Source organism: Nerophis lumbriciformis, linkage group LG09, assembly GCF_033978685.3.
Source record: "Nerophis lumbriciformis linkage group LG09, RoL_Nlum_v2.1, whole genome shotgun sequence".
NCBI classification, from domain to species: domain Eukaryota; kingdom Metazoa; phylum Chordata; class Actinopteri; order Syngnathiformes; family Syngnathidae; genus Nerophis; species Nerophis lumbriciformis.
The window spans coordinates 46,005,925-46,022,739 of NC_084556.2; the positions used below are offsets into that span (position 1 = coordinate 46,005,925).

The 16,815-nt window shown below is 41.6% G+C and overlaps 1 protein-coding gene across 1 annotated transcript in view; it reads left to right on the forward strand.

The window, feature by feature from the left end:
- Window positions 1–4,661: 4,661 nt before the first annotated feature.
- Window positions 4,662–16,815, forward strand: part of auts2a (activator of transcription and developmental regulator AUTS2 a) — a 200,666-nt gene continuing 188,512 nt past the window's right edge. The window contains exons 1-2 of the mRNA XM_061963084.2: window positions 4,662–4,747; window positions 4,868–5,012. Coding sequence (XP_061819068.2) covers window positions 4,662–4,747; window positions 4,868–5,012 — 231 coding nt within the window. The remainder of the gene's footprint in view (window positions 4,748–4,867; window positions 5,013–16,815) is intronic.

Consider the following 16,815-nt stretch of genomic DNA (forward strand, 5'->3'; position numbering starts at 1 on the left):
AGGAGGTCTTCGAAGTATTCCCTCCACCGATCCACAACTTCCGCAGTCGAGGTCAGCAGAACACCATCCGCACCATACACGGTGTTGGCACTGCACTGCTTCCCCTTCCTGAGGCGGTGGATGGTGGTCCAGAATCGCTTCGAAGCCGTCCGGAAGTCGTTTTCCATGGCTTCCCCGAACTCCTCCCATGTCCGAGTTTTTGCCTCCGCGACCGCTGAAGCCGCACACCGCTTGGCCTGTCGGTACCTGTCCGCTGCCTCAGGAGTCCCATGAGCCAAAAGAACCCGATAGGACTCCTTCTTCAGCTTGACGGCATCCCTCACCGCCGGTGTCCACCAACGGGTTCTAGGATTACCGCCACGACAGGCACCAACTACCTTGCGGCCACAGCTCCAATCAGCCGCCTCGACAATAGATGTGCGGAACATGGTCCATTCGGACTCAATGTCCAGCACCTCCCTCGTGACATGTTCAAAGTTCTTCCGGAGGTGGGAATTGAAACTCTCTCTGACAGGAGACTCTGCCAGACGTTCCCAGCAAACCCTCACAATGCGTTTGGGCCTGCCAGGTCTGTCCGGCATCCTCCCCCACCATCGCAGCCAACTCACCACCAGGTGGTGATCGGTAGAAAGCTCCGCCCCTCTCTTCACCCGAGTGTCCAAAACATGAGGCCGCAAATCCGATGACACAACTACAAAGTCGATCATAGAACTGCGGCCTAGGGTGTCCTGGTGCCAAGTGCACATATGGACACCCTTATGCTTGAACATGGTGTTCGTTATGGACAATCCGTGACGGGCACAAAAGTCCAATAACAAAACACCACTTGGGTTCAGATCCGGGCGGCCATTCTTCCCAATCACGCCTCTCCAGGTTTCACTGTCGTTGCCAATATGAGCGTTGAAGTCCCCCAGTAGAACGAGGGAATCACCCGGGGGAGCACTCTCAAGTACTCCCTCGAGTGAATCCAAAAAGGGTGGGTACTCTGAGCTGCTGTTTGGCGCGTAAGCGCAAACAACAGTCAGGACCCGTCCCCCCACCCGAAGGCGGAGGGAAGCTACCCTCTCGTCCACCGGGTTGAACTCCAACATGCAGGCTCTGAGCCGGGGGGCAACAAGAATTGCCACCCCAGCCCGTCGCCTCTCACTGCTGGCAACGCCAGAGTGGAAGAGAGTCCAGCCCCTCTCGAGAGAACTGGTGCGTCGAGGTGAGTCCGACTATATCCAACCGGAACTTCTCTACCTCGCGCACTAGCTCAGGCTCCTTCCCCCCCAGCGAGGTGACGTTCCACATCCCAAGAGCTAGCTTCTGTAGCCGAGGATCGGACCGCCAAGTGCCCTGCCTTCGGCTACCGCCCAGCTCACATTGCACCCGACCTCTATGGCCCCTGCTATGGGTGGTGAGCCCATTGGAGGGGGGACCCACGTTGCCTCTTCGGGCTGTGCCCGGCCGGGCCCCATGGGGACAGGCCCGGCCACCAGGCGCTCGCCATCGTGCCCCAACTCCGGGCCTGGCTCCGGAGGGGGGCCCCGGTGACCCGCGTCCGGGCGAGGGAAATCTGAGTCTCGGTTCTTGCATTTCCATAGAAGTCTTCGAGCTGCTCTTTGTCTGATCCCTCACCTAGGACCTGTTTGTCTTGGGAGGCCCTACCAGGGGGCATGGAAGCCCCCGGACAACATAGCTCCTAGGATCATTGGGACACGCAAACTCCTCTACCACGTTAAGGTGGCAGCTCAGAGAGGAGATATGTGTGTGTAAATAAATATATATATATATATATATATATATATATATATATATATATATATATATATATATATATATATATATATATATATATATAAAGACAAGATTTTAAGTTGGTGTATTACCTTATTCTGATGACTTGCATTGATTGGAAGCACACAGGATTCAAAGTAGTTACTGATAAGTTCCACAACTTCGAATTTACATTGTGGAGTGGGAATAAGTCCTCCTCTCTTTCCAACACCACATGATAGTAGTTGTTTTTAGGTTTTTATCCGCCTAGCTTCCATACTCGTTTTTTTATACCTTTTACAAGAAATACATTGGAGTCAATCTGTAGCTCGCTTGCTTGCAGAGGTGGGACCAAGTCATTGTTTTGCAAGTCACAAGTAAGTCTCAAGTCTTTGACCTCAAGTATCGAGTCAAGTCCCGAGTCAAGACAGGCAAGTCCCGAGTCAAGTCTAAAGTCAAGACTGGAAAGTCTCAAGTCAAGTCTCAAGTCCTGCATTTTGAGTTTCGAGTCCTTTCAAGTACTTTTAACCACAGACTAATATATTTACACAGATTGTGTATGCTTTTAAAACGCTTTATTTATTCATTAAAACAAGTGCATTTGAAATTGCAGGGGAAAAAACAGTGCTGACATTGCACTTCATAATAGCACTATTAACCAGTCATTTTAAACATTTAACTCATTCCTTTACAGAATAAACACATTTGAAAAAACAAGTGCAACTGTACTTACACGGAAGTGTTAACATTGTATTTCCATGGCATATTGCATTGTAACTAGTTCCACAGCAGTTTCTATCCTGTTCTTACCTTATCTCATTGATCTCATCTCATACTGTATGTGTGTTTATGTGTGCGTACATAACAAACAAACATAACAAAATACATGAACATAACAATGAACAGAGTTGTACTTTTTAGATGTCAGGGCCCTATGCAATATGTACACATATTATTAATATAGTATACATTTTAACTGACCTTTATTTGACTACCGTATTTTCCGCACTATTAGCCGCACCTAAAAACCACAAATTTACTCAAAAGCTGACAGTGCGGCTTATAACCCGGTGCGCTTTATATATGGATTAATATTAAGATTAATTTTCATAAAGTTTAGGTCTCGCAACTACGGTAAACAGCCGCCATCTTTTTTCCCCGTAGAACAGGAAGCGCTTCTTCTACGCAAGCAACCGCCAAGGTAAGCACCCGCCCCCATAGAAGAGGAAGCGCTTCTTCTTCTACTGTAAGCAACCACCTGCCCCCGTAGAAGAAGAAGAAGCGCGTGGATATTACGTTTCATTTCCTTTGTGTGTTTACATCTGTAAAGACCACAAAATGGCTCCTACTAAGCGACAGGTTTCCGGTTCATGAAAAGACGCAATCTCTCCATCCGCACACGGACTACTATTTCACAGCAACTGCCTGAAGACTTTCAAGAAAAGCTGGCTACTTTCCGTGCATATTGTAAAAACAAGATAGCTGAAAAAAAGATCCGGCCAGAGAACATTATCAACATGGACGAGGTTCCACTGACTTTTGATATTCCTGTGAACCGCACTGTGGATACAACGGGAGCACGTACGGTGAATATTCGCACCACAGGGAATGAGAAGTCATCCTTCACTGTGGTTCTAGCTTGCCATGCTAATGGCCAGAAACTTCCACCCATGGTGATATTCAAAAGGAAGACCTTGCCAAAAGAGAACTTTCCAGCCGGCGTCATCATAAAAGCTAACTCGAAGGGATGGATGGATGAAGAAAAGATGAGCGAGTGGTTAAGGTAAGTTTACCGAAGAGGCCGGGTGGCTTTTTTCACGCAGCTCCGTCCATGTTGATATACGACTCCATGCGCGCCCACATCACGCTGGTTTTTAATATATTATTAAAGTTTGACTGACCTATCTGACTGTTTTTTTGACATTCCCTTTAGCGCAGTTAGATGCGGCTTATAACACGGGGCGGCTTATAGGTGGACAAAGTTTTGAAATATGCCGTTCATTGAAGGCGCGGCTTATAACCCAGGGCGGCTTATGGTGCGGAAAATACGGTATGTTTGCCTTTTTGTAGGCGGCTAAAATACGCGGTGCTGCTGACCGCCGTTACGTTACTGTGTGTGTTACATTGACTAACGTAACGTTATGTGTTGGTACCTCATGCAACCCTGCTTAAAAAAAATCACTTGACAAAAAGTATGAATAAGGTAGCGAACTGCAGTGGACGCAACAGGTTGCCGTGTTTGCAATGACGTTATAACCATAGACATCTTATAAGTAGACGCAGCATTGATTGCTGTGACGCGAGAAATTCGGCCGCCATCTTGAAGTGGTGATGAGGAGTTGGCGAGCAGCCTAAACTGACAGTTGACAGGTAGAAAACAAAGCCTGCTGGTGTTCAGCGTTTCCCTGCTCAAATGAGCGGACTGTTGAAAATAGGAATCGGGGGATTACTTTTCACAAGTAAGATTTAACATTAACGTACTATTGGTTGTATTTTGTGAAAAGAATATTACCACAGAGTTGAGAAGGAGCAAAGATCTTCAATATTTGAATACCAAAATGTTGGTATCGGGACAACACTAACCTGCACTCTATCAGCCTTAAAGTCTTTCAAACATTGATTGTTCAGTAAACTGTTTTGGTCGAGTCATCGATAAAAAAAAGTGATGCTTATGCTGTCAGTCGCTGTGCAGCTGGGAATGTCTTCTCTCTTCTTCAAATGACTTCCAAAAAGATCCTGTGCAGCCAAGACAGGTTGAATTTCAAACGGGGCTTATCCGAGGAATTAGAGCGGCCTTTGGAGTTTGAGCGTTGCCTAATTCTTGGTGACCTTTCCCTGGCTGGGGCTTGACTTTTTACCACGATCAGCAGACGCTCTAACAAGCTTTTAGGTCTGCGTGGCTGATGATTAACGAGAAGCAGCCTTGTCCTGCCGTGCCCTCGCCAAGAGCCATCTGTGGAGAGAGAGAGAGAGAGAGATATAGAGATAGGTACATAGAGAGATGGATATGAGAAATGGAAGATGGCCTGAAGGTTGATTGTCGTGTTTGTCTGGATTCTAGCCTGTGATCACTTTCGACATTTTGTCCTTTCATTTTCAATTATTTCAGTTCGCAAAGCATCCGTGGACATTTCATCTGTTTGGCTTTTCTCAAAGGAAAGTTTTTCTCCTCCGGATATTGTTGTGATATTCATTTCTTTCCGCCACAAAAGGCAGGATTATTATTTCCAAAGGGTCATATTTTGTTGTCTGAGGTAAGTCTATTTCCTTTCCTTGCCGTTGATGTTTGTCATTCAGAATGGTTTTCAGCCGGTATGCAGATGAGACGTGGTGTCATGTGATTACACTCATTGTTCGTCGCAGATGATCTTTGTTCAGGGAGCCCTGCTGTGTTAGCGTTAGCATTGATTGTGTTTCATCAGAGCCTTTCTGAATTAATTATAGCGACAGGAAATGTCAAATCAGGTGTAATTAAAGGCTCTGATGATAACATTGGCGATATATACAGTAAGAATGTATTAGGTCTGTTCGCTGTGTTAATATAAATATTCTGTTCATTTGATCCTTTTCAGCATTTCCCAAACATTCATTCATTCATTCATTAATACATTTATTTACAAATATAGATGTGGTGCAACCTGTTAGGTGGCGCTATGCATGACAACACTGCTCTGCCAGAGAATAAGAAGATGCAGCAGAAGTGAACAATGTTTCCAACATAGCGACTTTTGCCGCAATATTCAGCATGAAGAAGCTCATGTTAAAATGTAAATTAATAAATGACAGAGTGCTTTACATAAAATGTTATCCCAAATGCATTCCTAACCCCTGCCTGCTATGTCAGTGATAAGAATATGATAGCTTTAGCACAAACAAAACATCAAATTAAATTCAAATTTGCTTAAAAACATATAAAACATTTTTATTTTTTATATTTTATTTTTATTTTCGGGGGCCGGTATATCTATTTTTAGGAACACTAATACCAAACCTCACAATAATGTCTGATTGAATGCTAAAAACGTTATGACGGACCGACTTAAAAAACGGAATGGAATTTTAAGTTTGTTTTTTTACTAAATGAGACACCCAGAATGTATATGAAAATAAAGAATGTGCGATTTACAATATTAACTGTGAACAATAAAAAACGGAATATTGACAACATATGAACGTCACACCCTCTCAATCGACATATTTTACAATTAAGCGAAACGCAACAAAAAAAGCAACAAACACAGTGAAATATGAACACGAAGGGTACAAAAAACCCCACCTACAATCTGATATATTTGATATATCGTTAAGCTTTAGAACTGTGTTGTAAAAATCTCCTTCCGCGTCTGTCCCTGACACCCGCATTTCAGGCTGGCCGCTCTGGAAACACTCTGTGGAAACACTCCCCACCCACACTGCTTGGTGCCTCGTCTGAGCTGCTGTGACTTAGATGACCATAGTAACTAATTAGATGACCATAGTAACTACTATATCATGCAAAAGCACAGATTCAAACCATTGAAATACTTTGTATAGTTCAAGACTTACGTTAATTTGAACACATCACTGCACATCAAAATGGCAGCTACAGTTTCCATCTTAAAGATCTAAAAAAATCATTTGGGAATGTCTGGCGGGCCAGATTGAAAAGCTTAACAAGCCGAATGCGGCCCCCGGGCCTTGATTTGCCCAGGTCTGGTGTAGAGAAACCCGGGTTCTTAGAATTCTAGAAATGTTGCCTCAAAACAATTTAGTTATACAAACCCTGTTTACATATGAGTTGGGAAATTGTGTTAGATGTAAATATAAACGGAATACAATGATTTGCAAATCCTTTTCAACCCATATTCAGTTGAATGCACTACAAAGACAAGATATTTGATGTTCAAACTGATAAACTTTTTTTTTTTGCAAATAATTATTAACTTTAGAATTTGATGCCAGCAACACGTGACAAAGAAGTTGGAAACGGTGGCAATAAATACTGATAAAGTTGAGGAATGCTCATCAAACACTTATTTGGAACATCCCACAGGTGTGCAGGCTAATTGGGAACAGGTGGGTGCCATGATTGGGTATAAAAACAGCTTCCCAAAAAATGCTCAGTCTTTCACAAGAAAGGATGGGGCGAGGTACACCCCTTTGTCCACAACTGTGTGAGCAAATAGTCAAACAGTTTAAGACCAACGTTTCTCAAAGTGCAATTACAAGAAATTTAGGGATTTCAACATCTACGGTCCATAATATCATTAAAAGGTTCAGAGAATCTAGAGAAATCACTCCACATAAGCGGCATGGCCGGAAACCAACATTTAATGACCGTGACCTTCGATCACTCAGACTGCACTGTATCAAAAACCGACATCAATCTCTAAAGGATATCACCACATGGGCTCAGGAACCCTTTAGAAAACCACTGTCACTAAATACAGTTTGTCGCTACATCTGTAAGTGCAAGTTAAAGCTCTCCTATGCAAGGCGAAAACCGTTTATTAACAACACCCAGAAACGCCGCTGGCTTCTCTGGGCTCGAGATCATCTAAGATGGACTGATGCAAAGTGGAAAAGTGTTCTGTGGTCTGACGAGTCCACATTTCAAATTGTTTTTGGAAATATTCGACATCGTGTCATCCGGACCAAAGGGGAAGCGAACCATCCAGTTCAAAAGCCAGCATCTGTGATGGTATGGGGGTGTATTAGTGCCCAAGGCATGGGTAACTTACACATCTGTGAAGGCACCATTAATGCTGAAAGGTACATACAGGTTTTGGAACAACATATGCTGCCATCTAAGCGCCGTCTTTTTCATGGACGCCCCTGCTTATTTCAGCAAGACAATGCTAAGCCACATTCAGAACGTGTTACAGCAGCGGGGCTTCGTAAAAAAAGAGTGTGGGTACTTTCCTGGACCGCCTGCAGTCCAGACCTGTCTCCCATCGAAAATGTGTGGCGCATTATGAAGCGTAAAATACGACAGCGGAGACCCCGGACTGTTGAACGACTGAAGCTCTACATAAAACAAGAATGGGAAAGAATTCCACTCTCAAAGCTTCAACAATTAGTTTCCTCAGTTCCCAATCGTTTGAGTGTTGTTAAAAGAAAAAGTGATGTAACACAGTGGTGAACATGCCCTTTCCCAACTACTTTGGCACATGTTACAGCCATGAAATTCTAAGTTGATTATTATTTGCAAAAAAAAATTAAGTTTATGAGTTTGAACATCAAATATCTTGTCTTTGTAGTGCATTCAATTGAATATGGGTTGAATAGGATTTGCAAATCATTGTATTCCGTTTATATTTACATCTGACACAATTTTCCAACTCATATGGAAACGGGGTTTGTACGTTCCCATCCTCACCTATGGTGATGAGCTTTGGGTTATGACCGAAAAGACAAGATCACGGGTACAAGCAGCCGAATTGAGTCTCCTCCGCTGAGTGGCGGGGCTCTCCCTTAGAGGTAGGGTAAGAAGCTCTGTCATCCGGGGGGAGCTCAAATTAAAGCCGCTGCTCCTCCACATCGAGAGGAGCCAGATGAGGTGTTTCGGGCACGTCCGACCGGTAGGAGTCCACGGGGAAGACCTAGGACACGTTGGGAAGGCTATGTCTCCCGGCTGGCCTGGGAACGCCTCTGGATCCCCCGGGAGGAGCTGGACGAAGCGGCTGGGGAGAGGAAAGTCTGGGCTTCCCTGCTTAGGCTGCCGCCCCCGCGACCCGACCTCGGATAAGCGGAAGAAGATGGATGGATGGATGGATTTGATCGATGTTCAGCATGAATGAGTGGTTGCTTTATGAGCGAGATAGAAATAGCAATGATGGATTGATTGTAAAAGAAGGAGCTTAGTAATGCCAGGTCGCTGTGATGTCTCTTTAAGAAACATCCGTGATCACCATCATCATCATCATAGAGTCATGTGGGTCGTCTGCTATGGTGCTTCCCCTCCGCATTATCATAAAAAGTCATTTAGGGCTGATTGATGCAAATGGCCCTCTGTTCTTTTCTGTCATTGACGGGTCCTTCGCTGTGGCCACGGGCGGTGATTAAAGCTGTCGTTTCCAGCTTCTCATTAAAGGAGAGCACTGGGCCATGGGAGGAATTTGTGGTGGGCGAGAGAGGAGCAAAAGAGAGAGAGGATATTTTCATCTTAATGCTGTTGAGGAGCAGCGACTAAAAATAAAAAGATGTGTTTTTCATTCTTCTATTCCCCACAGTCTTTGTCTGAATCAATTATCTCAATCAATGAGATAGGCTCCAGCGCCCCCCGCGACCTCAAAGGGAATAAGCGGTAGAAAATGGATGGATTAATTTAATATCATCTGATCCCTAAATGCTTTCTTTAATGCTGCCGACAGGATAAAAGGGAGCAATAACATGCAACTTTCAAGTTCAAATGGAAGTTTATTTTTCTATGCTTTTTATGGTCCAAAACAAGATTTTGTTTGTGGCTCCATTTTGGTCATTAATAATCCTTATGTGTTATTATTAGGCTCCTAAAGGGCCCCAACACCCCCCGAAACCTAACATCACACACACAGACACGCACGCACGCAAGCACACACACACACACACACACACACACTCAGTATGTTTACATGCTAGATTTGGGGGTATTGATCTAAATATCAAATAGTTATTCATAACAAAATGATAATATTAAAAAAATGGATAGATGTTGATAGTCCAACTCATACTGACTGGTACACACAAGCTATGGAGATGATATCAGTAGAAAAAACTGCATTTAGTTTAGATAATGAGTAGAGATGGCCGATAAATGCTTTAGAATGTAGTATCGGAAATTATCGGTATCGTTTTTTTTATTATCAGTATCGTTTTTGTTTTGTTTTTTTGTTTTTAAAAAATTATTAAATCAACATAAAAAACACAAGATACACTTACAATTAGTGCACCGACCCAAAAAACCTCCCTCCCCCATTCACACTCATTCACACAAAAGGGTTGTTTCTTTCTGTTATTAATATTCTGGTTCCTACATTATATATCAATATATATCAATACAGTCTGCAAGGGATACAGTCCGTAAGCCCACATGATTGTGCGTGCTGCTGGTCCACTAATAGTACTAACATTTAACAGTTAATTTTACTCATTTTCATTATTTACTAGTTTCTATGTAACTGTTTTTATATTGTTTACTTTCTTTTTTATTCAAGAAAATGTTTTCAATGTATTTATCTAATTTTATTTTTTTATTTTTTTTTAAAAAGGACCTTATCTTCACCATACCTGGTTTTCCAAATTAGGCATAATAATGTGTTAATTCCACGACTGTATATATTGGTATCGGTTGATATCGGTATCGGTTGATATCGGTATCGGTTGATATCGTTATCGGTAATTAAGGGTTTGGTCAATATCGGAATATCGGATATCGGCAAAAAGCCATTATCGGACATCCCTAATAATGAGTCATATATTGGAATATGTTTTAACTATTAAATGAACCGAAAATATGACTTATTTTATCTTTGTGGAAAATATTGGACACGATGTGTTGTCAAACGTATGAGATGTGATGCAAGTGTAAGCTACTGTGATACGATTGTTCATTTTTTAAATGTTTTTATTAAATTTTTTATAAATGGCTGTTATGATAATGAAAATGAGGGGTTTCTCTTCACTGCTCCACCCTTGCTGCTGATGGGTCGTGGTTAGGGCCTTGCATGGCAGCTCCCGCCATTAGTGTGTGAATGTGTGTGTGAATGGGTGAATGTGGAAATAGTGTCAAAGCGCTTTGAGTACCTTGAAGGTAGAAAAGCGCTAAACAAGTATAACCCATATGTTGGAATTCTTATGAAAATTGATACTGTTGTTGATATTATTCTTTTTTTTTGGACTACTTTTGGATTGTTTTGTGTCATAGTTTGTGTGTTCTCTGAATTGCTCTGTTGATTGCTATTCTGAATGTTGCTGGGCTGGGTTTGGTTTTGGAATTGGAATGGTATTATTATGGTATTATTTTGTTGGATTGATTCATAATTTAAAAAAATATATACATAAATATATATATATATATATATATATATATATATAAATAAAAAATAGTATTCATACCAAGGTTGATATCCGATCAATACTTTTGTTGTAGTTTCTAGCAGATTACTCAAATTTCCTCACAGTTTATGCGACTACAGCGTCTCTTCTGGTCTGCCAGTCTCTCTCTGCAGCTCACTCAGCCACACTTTGCCCATCACCTTACTACTCTACTGACTACCAACATTATTTTCCTTCAAATATATGTTTAATAAAGCTATTTTTGTTGTAAATGTAAATGTGCACATTATTTGGGGAGTTCTTGTACCCTGTGATATACTCACCTTGCATGGCAACCCTGTGTTGGGAGTGTCATTAATCTAAACTATTGCTACTGGCCTATACACTACATCATTGCATACATGCTACTTTTTTTATCAGAAATGGCAACAGCAGAGGATCTTAGCATGCATGTGCATGTATGAGCCAGTGTGCCCCACAACAAGAGGATAGAGAAACATAATGAGCTTATTGACTACAACTTTGGACAACAACTGAATAAAAATGGTGGACTCGCGCAAAATTCTTTGTGTAAACCTTCACCATATATGGAGATTGCCGCTGACATAACTAAGGCAAAATACGTCACTGAAGTCTCAAATTCCAAACAGCTCATTTGAAAGTGTTTAATGAATATATCTGCCGTGACTCCATGATTTGGATTCAAATTTTGGGGGATTAATGGGGATCACAAATACACAAAAACAGGTACCAACAGCTTAGAACAGTGGTTCTTAACCTGGGTTTGATCGAACCCTAGGGGTTCGGTGAGTCGGCCACAGGGGTTCAGCGGAGCCTCCGCCACAGAGGTAAAGACACATCCAAATTATCGTGTAAATAAAAACTTCTCCCTATCAGCGTATTATGGATACCTCCAAACAATGTTCCCTCTAATTTTCCATCTGATTTGCAGGTTGTTTGATTGATTGATTGAAACTTTTACTAGCAGATTGCAAAGGAAGAGAATACATTATATGAAACAGTACATTTTACACAGTACAGTACATATTCCGTACAATTGACCACTAAATGGTAACACCCGAATAAGTTTTTCAACTTGTTTAAGTCGGGGTCCACGTTAATCAATTCATGGTAATGTGTGTAAGGTGTGTAATTTGTTGTGAGTTCATGCACTGTGTTTTTTTTTTTTTCTTTGAACAAGGTGATGTTCATGCACAGTTCATTTTGTGCATCAGTAAAAAAACATATGACTTTTTCTTGAATTTGAAAAAAAATAAAATATATATTTTTCACTAAAGAAGGGTTCGGTGAATGTGCATATGAAACTGGTGGTGTTTGGTACCTCCAACAAGGTTAAGAACCACTGGTGTTACGAACTGGTCAAGGGGGTGACCCCGGGATGCAGAGACGGGAGGCAAGTTTGAATAACAAAAAATGAATACATTTAATAAGTCCAAAAAGTGTAACAAAAAGCGATGGGGCAGAAATGCACACCATGAATACTAACTAAAACAGGTTCCTCAGTGGTCGACAGGGGAAAAAAACCAGGGAGCACTCAGCACAGCATAATGTCCTTGCTGCCTCAAGGAGGCTGGGAAACAAACACAACAAAGTTAGAAATAACAGGACTAAGGAAAAATAACGTACCAGGACTGACGAGGCGAAGTAGACGCATGCACGTGGGAGGTGCAGGATAAAAATAACCGGCAAGACCCAGCTGTGGGTGACGAGCTTAAATACTCCTCTGAAGAAATAGGTTGCAGGTGTGCCTAGTGTCCGACTAATGAGCTGAGGAAACACATCACAATAAAAGAGAAGGCAGGGAAATAAAAACACAACACACTGGCTTAGAATAGTTAGTTTTCTCTAATAGGATCCATTTAAATGATAGTAATTATTTATTCATGTTTTTATTTTAAATCTGCAATATACAGTTAGCATGGTGGCAATGTCACTGCCACTGGGACGGCGTGGCGCAGTGGGAGAGAGGCCGTGCGCAACCCAAGGGTCCCTGGTTCAATCCCCACCTAGTACCTACCTCGTCATGTCTGTTGTGTCCTGAGCAAGACACTTCACCCTTGCTCCTGATGGGTGCTGGTTAGCGCCTTGCATGGCAGCTCCCTCCATCAGTGTGTGAATGTGTGTGTGTGTGAATGGGTAAATGTGGAAGTAGTGTCAAAGCGCTTTGAGTACCTTGAAGGTAGAAAAGCGCTATACAAGTACAACCCAATTATCATTTATTTATTTATTAACTACACTACAGTGTGTTGGATCAATGTTAATACGATGGGACTTGAAATGTGATATATTCCCATCCCTATTTTCTCGATTATTACACAAACAAACATTGCGTATAACAAACTACCGTATTTTCCGCACTATAAGGCGCACCTAAAAACCACAAATTTTCTCAAAAGCTGACAGTGCGCCTTATAACCCGGTGCGCTTTATATATGGATAAATATTAAGATTCATTTTCATAAAGTTTAGGTCTCGCAACTACGGTAAACAGCCGCCATCTTTTTTCCCCGTAGAAGAAGCGCGCGGTGCATGCTGGGATATGTGAAGTTTCATTTCCATTTGTGTGTTTATGTAAAGACCCCAAAATGGCTCCTATTAAGTGTGTTGTCTGTCTAATTATAAATAATGCAGACGAGGCGTGTTAACTGAGTTCTCAACGTTTACTCACAGCGTGCTCATAACCACATTCTAACTCCCAGCATACAACAACGCTTCTCAGGGCTACCGCGCATGCTCGTAACTATCGTTGCATGCTGGGTAGTGTAGTTGTTATATTTGCTAGCTCATAACAGCACATTGAGAGACACGCTTACGCGCTTAATTCAATACTCGCCGTCATTCCGGGTGGATTGACAAAAGACCTCCAGCCGCTAGATATTGGTGTCAACAGGGCATTCGAAGCTAGACTGCTAACTGCGTGGGAACAATGGATGACAGAAGGCGAACACACCTTCACTAAGACGAGGAGGCAGCGCCAGACGACGCCAACATCTGCCAGTGGATCGTAAATTTGCCCAACTTTTCACTTCGGACACCGAAGACGAAGGAGGCAGCGCCAGACGACGCCAACATCTGCCAGTGGATCGTAAATTTGCCCAACTTTTCACTTCGGACACCGAAGACGAAGGATTTACGAATGAAGAATAACTTCAGAAAGTGAGCGCTATGTTTATTTTGTGTGTTGTGACATTAACGTTCGAGCAACATTATGTTGCTATTGCTCTGCACTATTTTGAATTTTACTATGTTTGTGATTGCACATTTGCGTACATTTTGGGAGTGAACAGAGTTGTTAGAACGCTGGTTTTTAATATATTATTAAAGTTTGACTGACCTATCTGACTGTTTTTTTGACATTCCCTTTAGCGCAGCGTAGGCGCGGCTTATAGTCCGGGGCGGCTTATTGGTGGACAAAGTTATGAAATATGCCATTCATTGAAGGTGCGGCTAATAATCCGGTGCGCCTTATAGTGCGGAAAATACGGTATTCTATTTACCCGCAACTTAATCTTCAATAACAGTATATTATTTCTGCATTTAAAACTACAACTCATCCATAATCTAGGACCGATTTATTGGATTTACATTATTTTCTTTGGAAAAAATTGCATTGGTTTTTGTCTGACCTTTTGGGAACACATTACTCACAAAAAACTAAATAAAGCTGTATTTAAAAAAAAAAATGCATGCAGTTATATTATTCTGTATGAAAGGAATCGTTGAATTAATTTGAATGGGTGTAATTTGAATAATATGATAAAATTGTTCTTGAAGGTGTGGGGGCCGCTATCGAGAGGGTTGGGGCCCCCTAATATAATGGTAGGACAGATCACGTATTCATCAGTGATATTGTTACTCTTGAGGATCCTGCCCGCAGACGAGGGTACCAGCTGACTTAACACTCTCCCAAAAGACCACCGAGGAATAAATTATGAGGGCTGCGACCCCCACTGGCATCATATAATTGGACGTGATGGACCCCTTATCCCTCCCAGAGGACAGGAATACGCCCTAGAACCTTATCTTTGTTGAGCATTAAAATACAGAATTGTACCCCCGGGGCACACACAATAATATATCCTTTGTGTTGCTATAATCCATCTAATAATCATAAATAATCATCTTGCAGTGGTAGCACATTCTCTGCAGACCTCCCTGATGATGTAAGGTTATAATATTCATTTTTACTTGGTGGCTGGATGTGATCCCAGCAAGTAAGTCACAGATGTAGGAGAGGAGCTTAGTATAAAACGCTAAATCCCTCGCTAAAATACGTAGCCCTCAGGTGGTGCAGTTTCTTAAGCTCAGCTTTCTTGCGCTGATAAGAACCTTTCTTTGTTGTTGGCTGGAGAGTAAGGCAGACTAGCTAAAGGCTATTAAAGCCAGCCGTGCTTTTGCCAAGTTAATCATTTGATTGAATCTTCTTATGGAATATTAAGACCCCGTCACACACTACAGTAGCGTATGTAACTGTTACCAAAGAACTACACAGTGTTGCCACAGTTACTTTGGAAAAGTAATCCGATTACTGATTTATGATTACGCACTCATTACTTAATTTGAAAGGTCTCGAAGTTAGATTACAAGTTACTTTATTAGTTACATTTTCTGGCCAGCACAGTGTTCAACAAACCTTAATATTGTTGTATACACAAAAAAAGTCCAGACAATGCCTGTGTCTGCTGCTTATGGCACAGGGGTGGGACCAGACTGCTTTCCACTCCTTTTGAACTGTTGATCACTTAAGCAAAATTGTGTGCTTGTGAAGTTTTAACATGTTCAAAATAAAATAAATTGATTGATTGATTGATTGATTTAGCTAGAAAATGCCCATCTTTCTCCTCCCTCCATTGTTTTTTTTATTTTTGTGTTTCTTGCTACGTATTTTCCGGACCATAGAGCGCACCGGATTATAAGGCGCACTGCCGATGAATGGTCTATTTTCAAACTTTTTTCATTTATAAGGTGCACAGGATTATAGGGCGCATTATATTATTGTTGTTTTGTTTTTTTTAATTTAGAAAACACTTCCTTGTGGTCTACATAACATGTAATGGTGGTTCTTTGGTCAAAATGTTGCATAGATTATGTTTTACAGATCATCTTCAAATCTCTTTCTGACAGTTGTAGCGTGCAAGGACGGGGGTGGAAGAAGAGGGAGCTAACTGTTTTAATGACATTCAGACTTTACTTAAATCAATAACGGAGCAGCATCCGGAAACAACAACAAGGCCGGAAATGTGTCCCGTGAAAAAACGTCCGACCGTAACTCTAATAACTAAAGTTCCTTGGGTAAATAATGTAAACTCACTACACCGGTATGTTTTAGCGTTTTTAGGGCGAGTTTACTGACAGATTTAAGTAATAGCTTTACACTATTTTATATTACAAATGGCAACAGCAGAGGATGAATGTCCCATAACAATAAGATAGAGAAAATCGACTACAAAGGCGGACGCGCAATTTTTTTAGGATTCATGCAGATCCCAAATACTGATCCATCAAGTACATCAGTACAAGTCCATCAGTACAATCCATCAAGCGGTGCGGCTTCATAGCTTACCAAAGTCGTACTAAAACATTTTGATATATTTTTGAGCGCCGTGTGTAATGTTCTCTATTTTCAATGGAACATATCAAATGTTGCTGTTGTTTACATGAGTCACATTGCCATCATAGTGCAGTCTACACGCATCTCTTATGTTTGACTGCCATCTACTGGTCACACTTATCATTCCAATATGTACCAAATAAAATTGCTTCTAGGTCGGTAAGCAAAACCAGAATTATTTTGTACATTAGGCGCACCGGGTTATAAGGCGCACTGATGAGAATTTTAAAAGGATTTTAAGTGCGCCTTGTAGTCCAGAAAATATGGTGTAATTTTTTTCAAAGGGGGCGGAGAGTGGGACAGCATCAGGAAATTAATTCAACTCAATGAGTTGTTTTTCCACTCCATGCTTTCATGGAAATATGTTTTTTCAATCATTTTTCATGATAACTAGTGTAAACAACATATAC